The following is a 12,901-nucleotide window of genomic DNA, read 5'->3' on the forward strand; positions in this document are numbered from 1 at the left end:
GGATGCAAGACTTACCTCCTTATTTAACAGATCCCAGAACAGGCTGATGAGGTGGAAAAAAAGCTCTTGAGAATGTTTCTTTGTTCAGGGCTTTTGTATGTTTCGTTAAGGAGCGCTTACGAGGAAAGAAACTAAGAAAAACATCTGCCATTATACATTAAGTATCATGCATCAAGTATAACGTATATGATGTGTTCTGGGGATTTACTGGAATACGGAGGATAAGCACAATAGCTTCAGGCATGTTATTGTATGAAATACCTTTTAAACACCTGTTGCTTTAGCCATAAGAATATGAGGATGCCCAAATGATCAGACTTTAGTTTTAGACACTTGTTTCTTGCATTAGTTGTTGCCTTGGGTGGAACACCCTGCAGAAGTCGTTTAGGTAAAATTGTGAGGCTGGAGCAAAAGCTGAAGTTTTGTTAATCGTTAGGTATATGGCTTTAATATCTTCCATAGTTCTCATGTGCAGTTGTCCTCCCCCCGTCATACAAACCTGCCTAATGCCTTGTCTGTGTTAGTAGTCATTTAAGAATGCTTTACTTTTGGTACTGTTTAATTCTTGAAGTTTGTTCAGTCTAGACAACAGAAGTAGATGGATCACATTGGTTTGTCTGGTATAAAATCCCTAAAGCACTTGCACCGTTTGAAGTCATTGGAACTACTTGGGCGCTTACAGTTAAGCAAAAGACAAAACTGATTGGAAAAGAGGCAGTTTGGTTGTTTAATCAGCACTGGTTTTGGTTGTTCTCTATAGCATTATTATAAGATGAGCTGGAAGCTCCCCAGCAGGTAGTTCTGCTTTTAAGGGCAGCTTTGTCTCAACTCTTGTGAGCTGGGGAGCAAGTAAGGGAATTGTATTTTGGATGCTATTAGTTTTGCTTGGTGCCTTGGTACTGACTTTGAATTTTAATGTCTTTTTAAGGGAAGTGTTATTTCCCACTGAAAAACTCAAATTAAGACACTAGCCTGACATGTACATGGTTAGTTTTACTGTTTTCCTGTTACGAAGAACGGCTGTGTTATTGTTTTAATTCTTTTAATCAACTGGACAAGAAGTCTTCTAGATTTTTTTCTTAATTTTTTTTTTCCCATGGGGACAGTGTAGCAGTTTTGATTTTGAGAGGTAAAGAGAAGCATCCAGAATTGTCAGGGCATTAATTTTGATTTTTGTTTTGCATGAACGTGTAATTTTTCACCTAAATCTATTGGCTGCAGCATCATTGTTTTAGCAGTCCAATGGCTTAGGGCATGTGAACAACTAATGAACAAATTTCAGTTGGAACATTCCTATCGCTAATACAGCAATAAAAATTGGTACTAAAATCATCAAAACAGCCTTGAGTGTGTTATCGTAAAGAACTGTGCATTCCTAGTCTCCTCTGTTGCAGTAAGAAGTGTTTTGAAGGGGCATCACTAAAAAGAATATGTATGTTGCTAAAATGCTTTTCATCTTCAGAGCGCTTTGCCGCTTTCCGTGTTCTCAGCTCCCCAGAGATGCAGGTAGATTTTAGTTATCCCTGCTGTACTCTGGAGGAGAGTTGATGTCTCTGCCTAAGGATTTGTACCTCTTTGCTTTGAAGTCAGTAGAAAAACTGACACTGACTTTTGGGGGTTTTTTTTAATTATTTTTTATTTTTGTTGCCCCTAAAGAAATATTTCCTTTGATTTCAGTAAGATTTGAAATAGGCCTGAACTAGCCTGTCCAGCTCAGCTGGAAGAAGAGCATGACTACACAGAGCGTATGCTAAGAAATCACAAATTTCTTTTTCTTTTATCTCTAGGGCTGGGTCCGCTCTGTCCGATCCCAGAAGGAAGTTTTATTCCTGCATATAAACGATGGGAGTTCTCTGGAACACCTCCAGGTGGTTGCTGATCCCAGCCTGGAAAATAGGTTGGTCAGTTTGAGATACCTGGAGAAACAGCTGTGTTGACCAGTGCTTGGAGGGGGCTGCTCAGGCTTTCCTGTGCCAGTGACTCACCAGACTGCTGGAGGAGCCTCCCAGCAGCTGGCACCTGACCACAGGAAAGGCAGGACTGCAGTCCGGGGTCTCTGGATGTGTTTTTAGGATGGAGAGTGTCCGACCACTCTGTCTCCACTTAGCTGAGGCCTTGTGGTTCAGTTGCTTGTCCTGTGAGATTAATTTGGACCTAATTTTCTTAATAGCTGTAGCAGGGTGGGCATTCTGGACTACTGTTGGACTTACCTGGAAATCACACAGCGTAGCCAGGGATAACTGTCCCCCAGGTTTTTGGAGAGTGCTGTTGCTCTTCCTATAAAAACTTGAGGGCTGGCTCGGTAGGCATACCCCCTAGATAGGCATGCCTGTTCTGTTGTAATAAAATGATGCACTTGTTTTACAGCTTCATTTTGTTTGTTACTCTCAATTGTTCTTTGGGCTAGGTTTGGGGGTTTTGGGATGATCCAGGAATCTTCTGCATCTAACTTGATTTTTTTTTTTTTAATTTTTTTAATTATTTTTTTTCCTATAAGCCTGGTTTGTACTCACCAATAGCCCCTTCTAATAAAAGCCTTTTCCCCTCACTTGTCCAACACTCCTACCTTATCCTAAATGCTTCTATAGCTTTGTGAATCTATTCACATTTTCACCTATGCATTTAATAATTTTTCATTTCATCAGGAAAGCCCTATGCCTACAGTATCTCTTGTGATCTCAAGTGGTCCAGCTAAATTAACAGGAATCTCTTCTGAATGTAGTTGGCTTTGTATCAGCGCCTAGGTAAGCTGTTGGTTTTGCTTGGTTTCTTAGAGACCTGACTTTTGGAAGCGCAGTGGAAGTGCAAGGAAAACTGGTCAAAAGTCCTCACAGGATGCAAAACATGGAGCTGAAAGCCAAAACCATCCGTGTGGTGGGACCTTGTGATACTTGGGTATGTTACTGCAGCAGGAGTCCAACTGGTAGGACCACTTTGGGAATTAATTTCAAAAGGTCCGAGTATCCAGCAAAGCACGCTTCAAACTGTATTTTCTTTTAAGTTTGAGTGCTCCTGCAGGCTTTGATTTGTCAGCGGTGTCTATAGGGTATGTCAAAGGAGAAATATGGGATCACCATGAAAGCTCCCTTTAGGGGCAGAGCTGTTTCTATGTGGAAACCGGCACGCATGCTGGCAGCTAAGTGTGCATTTGTCCCACCCTGAAGCAGTTACCTGTGCCAGCTGGTTTACCTGGCAAGTCTGGCTGGGATACGAATTGGAGAAGCAGTGGGACTGGCGAAACACTCCAGACTCTGCAGGTGGAAGAACCGTATCTGCCACAGGCTCATTTGGAACCAGCTCGCTGTTGCAGCAGTGAGATGAACAGCTGGCTTTCAAGGGGGCTCAACATCCAAAAGGTGGAGCGTTTCAGAGCGCTACTACCTTCTCTTGTGTTCATGGCTCTTGCTCTGCCGTAAGCATTATAAAATCGACAAAATAACTCGGAAAGATAGGCAAAAGCATCTAGTTCTTCTTTGCTCTGTAATGATGATTGAGTTTTAGTAGGCAGCGACAGTATTGCATGGATAGCAATAAAACTGTATTGACTCCAAGTTCTCATCCTCTTTTTCTTCTTTCCTTGTTGTTTTTAGTCGTTCCCCTTGAAAATGAAGGAGAGGCACCCGCTGGAGTATGTCCGACAGTTCCCTCACCTGCGATGCAGAAACAACACACTCGGCTCCCTCTTGAGAATCCGCAGTGAAGCCACTGCAGCCATCCACTCATTCTTCCAGGTAGTCCCTTCTGCACCGAGCCTTGTGTGTAAAACGCTCCCTCAGTTTGGCTTCTCAGGAATCTCTTAGCAGGGAGGGAGCGTGATGTGTTGACTGCAGGGTATGGATTTTGCACACCGTTTTCTTGCCAGGCCTGGGCCCGACTGGGGCCTTGGCCAGATTGTTGTTTATGATCAGGTTAGCACATCTGTGCTTTTGTTAGCGTCTTTCTACCCATTTCCTGTTAGTTATTTTATCCCTTTCGCTAAGTTGCAATATAATTGCCTGCAAGTGTGTGTGGTCTGTGGAACACAACATAATATGGAGTCGTTTAACCCACCCTCAGCAGTGACCTTACGGTCCTTGGACAGAAGCCTCCTCCTACACGGAAAAATCTGTGATGCAGGAAGGCTACCAACAAACTGACTCGGAGCTTCATGTTACTTTTCTCAGTTCCTATCTTTCTGTTATTGCGTTACAAGTCTGTGTGGATGCCGTTAGCTGAGATTAGGAGGCTCCTGTTTTAATGCATTTCAAACTGATGGGTGGGAGCACTTGTGTTTTACGACTGTGTCACTTAAGCTGTGGGCACGGTACAGGCTTTGTGCTGGCAGCGGGGGCACTGAATTAACTCTGAATCCAGATACCGTATAGAGACCATGCGATTCTTTGTGTGGGTAGATACAGAAAGGTAGCAAGTCCTCTAGCACACCCGAGCCCTTTCTTTGAAAGCTGTTCATTGAAATAAACATGTTTTAGTTTAGATAAACTGGCTTTAGTTTGAGTAGAATCATATTCAGAGCATTCTGATTACAAAATTAATGGGTAGTAATTCATATGGCCCAGAGAACGGGTCAGAATTGTTGAGATTGAGTTTCTGGTCCCGGGTAGGCTGGTATTTGTTGCTTGCAGTGGCAAAGAAGGCTTGCTTGCTCTAGGAGTTATCTGTATGGAATTGCATGGTATTTAGAAGATTTTTTTTTTCTTTAAGAGCCTAATAGAAATACCGTGTCAGGTAAAGCATTCTGCCAGCTCGTAAGACAACCCAGCTCTGCTGGGAATCCCTCTTTGCTGGTGTCGAGCCACTAGATGGCATTGCCTACAAAGTTTGTGATTTCAGAGACGCACAAGGAAGCCAGCTGAGATACCAAAAAGCATCTTATTCTGACAAAGGCTTTGCTTCTCCAAACTAACTCCAGCTAAGACTCTGACATACATTCATGTTTAAAATGCTCAAGAGCTGAGCAGTATTAAAAAATATAAAGTATCGTTAATTTAGCAGCAGCAGCTACACTAAAGTTATTTTTGAAGGCATAAGGAAGATTTGGTCCCAGACTTGATATTTGTGAATGCTTATGTCACAACTCTCCTAGCACCAGGAATGTCTGTGGTTTGCTCCATTTCTGATGGAAGGAAAGCAATCTTTTTAAATTGCCACCTACATCATCCCAAGAATGTTGCAATTTCCAACTTGACAATGTCAGAACATACAATAACTAGAAAGTATAATCAGTGTTTTCACTGTCCAAAGCTGTAAAGAGCTTAATGGTGAAAGAAACTAAGTGGGGTTTTTTCAATACACACTCGAAATTATCTAGACTCCCTGTAAGTTTAAAAACTTTTTTTTTTTTAGCCTATTCATTTCCAGCAGTGAATGGCTAATGCCAAATGCCTTTGGTTTGGATGTTGAACGCTAAAATGTTATCTTTAAATCTTCTGAGTATTGTGGTCCATGTGGGATAGGAACGTTGTTCCTAGGCACAGTGAAATGGTTACAATGTGAATGTCAACCTCCACTTTGCACATTAACTAACTTCCAGGTTTGTCAGAGCCACTAATGTGACTTGAAGTATTTTAGGAGCTTTAATAAGGGGAACTATGCAAGAGGTTTCTATGGGATTCTCATCTTTCAGACCTGTGCAGTTCACATTCCTTTCCAAAGCATGTGAGGGATCTTCTGTGTGAAATGTGCTTCTTTCCTCATACAGTGGTAGCAGTTGCTGTAATTTAGGCAATTTTCCAAAATCTCATGTAGGGTTGGGAGGCCACGTGACCAGCAGGTCTCTGGAGTATGCATGGGATTATGGCAGAGACCTGCATTTTGTATTGGTAGGCTAAAGCTGCCCTCCCTGGGCAAAGCAAGTAGTCCTGGCTCCAAAACTTCTTTCTGTGTAGTAACTGGATCTCGGTGAGGAGCTCCCGCCGGGCACTTGGCAAGCCATGGTCTTTGCACCTGTAACCGAGGTAGTCTAGAGCTGACTGCAGGGACTTTGCTCCCTCTGGGTCCTGTTAGGGTACTTCCACAAAATGCATTGCATGTCCGTACGAACACTTTGGTCCAAATTAATTTTGGTTTGATTCTCAGGATGGGCAGTAAATACTGCTCCTGCCTTCTTAGCCTTTTAACTAGCTAGTGATAAGGACCGGGACCTGTCATGAATGGTCAGTTTGTATTATTGTGGTAAAAGCTGTGAAATTAAGCTTTTAGAAACATTTGCTTTTTTATCTTTTTTTTTTAATTAGTGATTTGTGTAAATAGACAATGGGTTATGCTACATCATTGCCTGTATCATGGTAATGCTGGCACACCCTGATTTTAAAGGGGTTCCCTTTGCACTAGACATTACAGTGATGCAAGAGGAAACAAATCCTGTGTTCACAGCTGAAATCAGCTAGTTCCAGGTTCTTGTTTGCCTTGACATGCGTAGGTGTGTTCTCTGTGCTCCACCAGTGATCTCAGTAGTGAGACTAAGTGAGGAAGGTGATGGTTAGTAGAGTTCTGTTCCTGGTTTTGCCCCTAACATGCTGTATGTGATTGTCTGAGGTCTGCTTGATGTACCCATCCACTGAAAATTGGGTTGCAGCTGGTTTCTGCAGAGAAACCCAGAGAATGGGGGCTCTTTCTTCATAGAGCCTTCCTGGTTTCGGAGGCCTCTGCTGGATCTATGAACTATTACATGAATGGGTAATTCTCCAGGTACCTAGAACATGACCAAGCCAGGGTATACCTTGTCTCTTAAAAAATCAGTTTGACTTCGATATCTCGGAAGATGTGAGGTGGGACTGACATTTTCATAGTGGTTGGGTGTTTTTAAGGCCTCTCTCCCATGCAGTGTGTGATTTCTGTCATCTAACACACTTGATCATTTACCTTAGTGGAGAACACTAAGAGAGCATCCTCTGCCCAACCACCAGCTTCCAAAAAGCTGGAAGAAACCGAAGTATTGAGGCCATAGGGCTGAATTTGATTGAAACTGCCTAAAAATATGAAAATAATGGAGGAAGTGAAAAGAAAAGGGAATGGTGTGGAGATGGGCAGTTGCAAAAACCCATAGTAATGGTATAAATCTAATTTCTTTATGAAACATGAAGGAGAAAGCACAAGTAGTAAACATTGATTTGTAAATCATGCTAGCATTTAGTTAGTCCTCTGTCTTTGTCCATGTAAGGCAGAAGTTGCCTAAAAGAGTACATATGCTCTCCTGGTTAGGGACTAATAGCTGAGTTACGATGTGTGCTGATTGATGACATCCTTGAAGTTGTCATTTGATATCTTTAGCTAGTTAACTTTAGTGTTCTGTCTGTTCCAGGATAATGGCTACCTGCATATTCATACCCCTATAATTACATCAAATGACTGTGAAGGTGCTGGGGAACTCTTTCAAATTGAGGTAAGTTGGGTTGCGTAAAGTTTGTTTTGATTTTTGCTTGCAGAGCAGTTCTGGAGTCATTGAAGGTTAGAGGAAATGTTTGTATTTACAAAACCTTTCCTTTATGTACTTCTGTGATTATTTTTTTAATATAGCAGTCATTTGCTTCAGCTAATAATTTAGAGTTAAACAGATGCATTACTTTTTCTTTATTGCTGTTTTGTGCATTAATCAGCACCTTCTGTAGTGATGAGGTTTCTATCCCTGGTGCTGTGGAAAAGTTGAGAAAGAGCAACAGAGGGAGGTGGAACATCTTAGTAAATAGAAAGATGTGATCATAAGAGCCCAAGAGGTGGGATGGGACATTCAGGACAGCCTACTACACGCAAATATTTCTCAGCTTTGAAGTGAAGAATATAATTCACCACGAGATAACGCCTTAAAAGAAAGTCAGCAATACCTAAAACTCCTTTTCACCCGTGTATATGTTCCTCCCTACAAGCTACTCCTGTTGTATGTCAGAATTCTCCCCCATTATTGCCAAGTCTCCCCATCCATCCACCAAATTACTGCCACAATCTATCATTATATAAAGTACTTCATGTCTTGGGTCAAAACCTCGTATGAAACTCAAATACAGCTATAACCGCTAAGACCTTCCCCACACATTTCTCATGATTCCTAACCCCTACATCCATGAATCATAAGAAATTCCATCTGCCTTTTATACTTCTATATTTGAAATTCACTCTTCTGTCTCAAACAATTACATCCATTGCCACTTATGCTTATTGACTCCAGCCTTGCTGGTGAATCATCCGTAAGCAAAAGAAAATTTGTTGAGGTAGCAGTTGCTGGCTGCGGGATCGCGTCTTCCACTCTCTGCGCAGCCTCATGACAAAAAGCCTCCGTGTACTGGTTCTTCAGGATCTCGAGGTCTAACCTGTGCTACTAGTGATTCCCTTCCAGACCAGTACATGTGGCACAGCTTTTTGCTTGCTGGGACAATAGAGTTGATTAGCTAAACTAAATTGTTCCTGTTCAATTGAGATCCCTTAATGCTACCAAAGGTTCGTTCCAGGCTGTTGCATGCAAATTAAGATGTGAAAACAAGTGACACTTAATGATGAGAACATTATACAGTTTGCAGCTGTACAGTGTATTACGTCTTTGGTACAAATTGTATCCACTTGAAAGCTGTAAAGGATGGAGGACTACAGCGTAGGTGGCTGGTAGTAACAGAAGCACTGATGCAAATGTTGATTGAGGTGCTAAATTGTGAGTCTGAAACTTGTATAAACTGGATCTTAACTAAATGCATAGTTCAAGGCAAATCTCTTGCTTTCTCTCCAGTGTGATTCCTTAGGTGTAAGTAATACAGTAATAATTTCTCCTGTCTTGGAGAAATGTAGTGCCAGCTGTGCTTGAAAGGTGTGGAGTAAATGCCGAGTCAGATCCCATTAAATGACCTGCACCACAAAGAAAGGGCTTCAGAAACCCACTTGCTGCTGGGAAGTGGGAAGTTCTCCCTGATTTCCTTCATCCTCTGGCCTAATTTAGGACTTGGTTTTGATTCTGCAAAGCTCTGTGCAGAATTGGTCTTGGCTAGCAGAGATCCAAGACCACTTGCTATCCTGCTGTGACCGCTTCACTGGTGCAGTGACACTGTTTCTTGACAGTGGAAATCTGGGGGAGATTGTCTTCCTTGGGCCATGCATTTGAGGCTGTCAGACATAAAAATAAGGGTGACACAAGGGTGTTAGACATAAAAATGCGGGTGTGGTATTTGCAGCAAAGCCCAGAATCTCTATATGCTTTTAATCAAACCAACCATCAACACGTTCCCCATCTGCTGTATTCAGTCACTTTTAAACTATCCCTTAATTCACTGCTTGCACAGGCCAAGGGAGAAAATAAATTCCTGTTTCTCTTATATTTGAGCAGTAGCTAAGAATGATGGAGATGGGAATCAGTGAAAGCAACCTGCAAATTAGATTCTTCAATTTAGAATAGAATAGACTATTTCAGTTGGAAGGGACCTACAACGATCATCTAGTCCAACTGCCTGACCGCTTCAGGGCTGACCAAAAGTTAAAGCATGTTATTAAGGGCATTGTCCAAATGCCTCCTAAACACTGACAGGCTTGGGGCATCAACCACCTCTCTAGGAAGCCTGGTTCAGTGCTTGACCACCCTCTCGGTAAAGAAATGCTTCCTAATGTCCCGTCTAAACCTCCCCTGGCGCAACTTTGAACCATTATTAAAAAAACATTATTAATTTAAAAAATATTTAAATCCTGTACTTAAAACTTTAAGACCTATCCTCTAGTTGTGACCAGGACATAAATTGGTGTCCTATTGCTCCTGAATTTGTAGTGGTTACCATACCCCTGCTGCTTACAGGTTGTTTTTTCTGACTTTGTTTGTTTTGTGTTTTTTTTTTTTAGCTCCCTTGGGTGGTGTATAAAACTGATAATCTCGCCAGTTTAGTTGTCCTGCTGTGGGTGAAATAAGCTGAAAACTTTGGTTGAGTAGCCTTTAGGACCCAAGTAGAGGCTGCTTTTGCACCCACTGTGAACCATCACCTTTTAATAGCTGTCTTGTCATGACTGGCACAATTTTAATCCTCTGACTAATGTCTGGTGGCTGCTCAGGCCCGTGCATTCTTTGGAAATGGTGGAAAGTGAAGAGAGTAGGAATCTGGTTTTAGATGAGACTTGAAGAGACGGGGAAGAAAGTATCTTGAGTTAGAAGGAAATGCTTTTGAAGGCATATGATCTTTGATTCCTCGACCTCTTAATCCAGTAGGATTTGTGTTTGTTTATACGTTCAGCTTCCTTATTATCTTTGTTTGGTTTAGGGTGTACTGATTAGTCTGTGCATAGCTTTGGTTGGGATGTTGTCATACTAGGACTTGGGATGGGGAGGAATCCCTTTCTTCTCTGCTGGGCAAATCAATTCAGATAAATATTTTTTAAATTAAGTACTGTAACAATGAAAAGAGGGTGGTAAGCAGAGGAGATCTTAAAAAATAAATCACCAGATGATAAGAACTCCAGAGAAACCTTTTGCACTTGAGACTTCCTACACCTGAAAAATGTAGGTTTGAGGAGAAACTGCCAGAAGTGTGAGAACAGCCAGGCAGACCCTAACCCACATGGAGAACATCAGCAACACCAGCTTGTGGATTTCTGCACCTTTGATGGTGTCTGCCTTTGGTGGAACCCTGGAGGGGGGAAGCCTCTTGCTTGTGCTGCCTTCTTTAAAGTAAACTTACTGAAAACGCCAAAAGAGCTTTGAATATTGAAAGCTGGGTTTTAGTAGAATGCAAAGTAGGACAAGGTAATTCTTGAAATAGGGGGAACGCAGATCCCCCTATGGGTGAGATGGCCCATTTTATTTTAATTTAATCTGAGAATAATTCCTCTGTACCAGCAGTCTTGGCTCATCAGGGCAGATCCTTTCCTTGCTTTTTTCTTTTTTTCTTCTGGAGTCTAAAATTCTTAGCAGCTTTGTATGTTGCAAGAAACTTTACCTAGTCCCCTTCTGGGGCTGCTTCCTAGGAAATCTGCCTTTCTTTTGTCTTCGTGACCCAGCTGCATGTCTGTTCCCTGCTATTTTCAGTATCCTCCCACTCTGTCTGCAGTCTTGAAGGCTCCCTGCGTTCTGGGTCTCTTGCTCTGTCTTTTTCACTTTGCTCCCTGGAAATTTTCCTTGTTTGACTGTCCTCAGCTGCTGCGGGGAAGGTGCAGGCTCCTCTGTGCTCTGGAAGAGTCTTTCTGGCCCTGGACAACCACTTTCCCTGCTGCCCAGCCGCAGCCTTTTAAAAGAACTCAGCATGCAGTGAATTAGAAGGCACAACAACTGTATTGGCATTCACAGCTCTTTAAAGTAGATCTCACATGTGTTTTGTATTGCCTGCGGCCTTATTCCTTCCTGGGGATGGTGCAAGTGCATGGCTGTGCCTACTGTGGTGCCAGAAATCCGTGCCTGCTGCTCAAGATGCAGAAACTTACTCCTACTGTTCCTTTGGTACTGCTGAAAAAGAGCCTTGTCAGCACTAAGGAAGGCTGGAATCTGCTGGGGGGAATCAGAGTTAACTGCAACAGTATTAGTGTCTGTCAGGTGTTTTCTCCTTAGAGATGCGTCACTGGCTGGGAGGCAGCCAGTCCGTGGGAGCCTGGGACTTCAGAGAGGTGCTCAGCAGGGATCAGGGTAAGCTGGAACTGAGCTGAGGGAGGGCTTGCTCTTGCCTTTTCTAGCTCTCCCAGTTTCTGCACGTTTCTACCTGGTTCATCTCTGCCTGTAATTCCAGTCCATATTTATGAGATGTTTGTCTCAGCAGAACCAGCTGCTATTGTCCAATGCAAGTCCAGCTGATCAGAATGAGGACTGGAATTGCAAGGTGGACTTCTAAGAAGTTATGAATTTTGCAGTGGTTGTCTAAAAAGGAAAATGCAATCATGTTTATAATGGGACATCACAGAAGGCAAGTGCGGATTAAAGATGTGATGCTGTGAATCTTCAGCAGCATCGTGTTGTGGGTCTGGGCTACAGCTACAGCAGTGATTTCTATGAGCTTTTCAAGTCTTCTCTGATCCCTTCATGCATTTGGCTTGCATAGAGTGAAAGATGGAATCAAACGGTTTATACTCTCCTGAAGCTAATTGCCTCAAGTAGAAGTTAATATAAGACTGACATCAAAGGGAATAATTTTAAATTAAATCATGAGACATTTGAGGAGATGGAGGACAAAACAGGTACTAAATCCAGTTGTTCTGTATTTAGAATGAGAATAAAAAGCCTTTGATGTTGACGTCGAATCCTAGTATGTTTACAGCATGTTTACTTGGAGACACCAAGATGTTTCATACAGATTCCCCGTCCTTCTTTCCCCATTGTAATTTGGGTAGTTTTCAACTAGGGAGTGGAGAGAACTTGAAAGCAAACACATTATTCTCCCCTAATCTTTTATCAAGTGGGTATTTTGGGGTTGGGAAGTGGGAGAAGAGTCCATCTAATTGAAATAAAAGCACTACTACAATGTTGTCACTTCATTTTGCTAGTCATGAACATGAAAAACAATCTCGCTCAGTGTCAGCAGTGAAGGGATAGCATCACCTACTATTTATTATTTGTCTTCTACCAGTGACTGTGGTTGTTTATAATAAAGAAGCAAGCTTGATCTAAAAGGCTGAGCACAAATCTGGGGCACAGGCACTTGAAAACATTGGCCTGATCCTGTGCTTGAATGTGTGAAGTGGAGGAACCTTCTTTACTTTACTTTACTTTGAAGGGGTCCCTTCAGCAGGGAAAAGGGAGACATTTCATTTTCTCTGTGTAGCAGGTGGATTGATTTTGCAGCTCACAACACCCGTTCATTAAGCTTTGTGTCTCAAAATGAGGGAGAGGAAGTGGGCAGCTATGGTGAGGCGAGGCAATCAGATGGTGATGGGGGAGTAAAATTTTATCCAAATATTGCTATGTTCACTCTTCACCTTCTGTTGGAAGCCATCCAGGAGTTGCTCGCAATGCAGACCC

General features: G+C 42.4%; 1 protein-coding gene across 5 annotated transcripts in view; it reads left to right on the plus strand.

Moving 5' to 3' along the window:
- The window catches only part of NARS2 (asparaginyl-tRNA synthetase 2, mitochondrial), a 54,189-nt gene that overhangs the window by 2,007 nt on the left and 39,281 nt on the right, over positions 1-12,901 (plus strand). For 4 of the 5 annotated variants that reach the window (XM_075140264.1, XM_075140271.1, XM_075140266.1 and 1 more), the window contains exons 2-5: positions 1,788-1,897; positions 2,775-2,895; positions 3,591-3,731; positions 7,301-7,381. In XM_075140264.1, coding sequence (XP_074996365.1) covers positions 1,788-1,897; positions 2,775-2,895; positions 3,591-3,731; positions 7,301-7,381 — 453 coding nt within the window. Of the gene's footprint in view, positions 1-1,787; positions 1,898-2,774; positions 2,896-3,590; positions 3,732-7,300; positions 7,382-12,901 lie in introns of those variants that run through there. The other variant, XM_075140270.1, reaches the window with a different exon arrangement.

The sequence above is a fragment of the Calonectris borealis genome, chromosome 1 (genome assembly GCF_964195595.1).
Source record: "Calonectris borealis chromosome 1, bCalBor7.hap1.2, whole genome shotgun sequence".
NCBI lineage: Eukaryota > Metazoa > Chordata > Aves > Procellariiformes > Procellariidae > Calonectris > Calonectris borealis.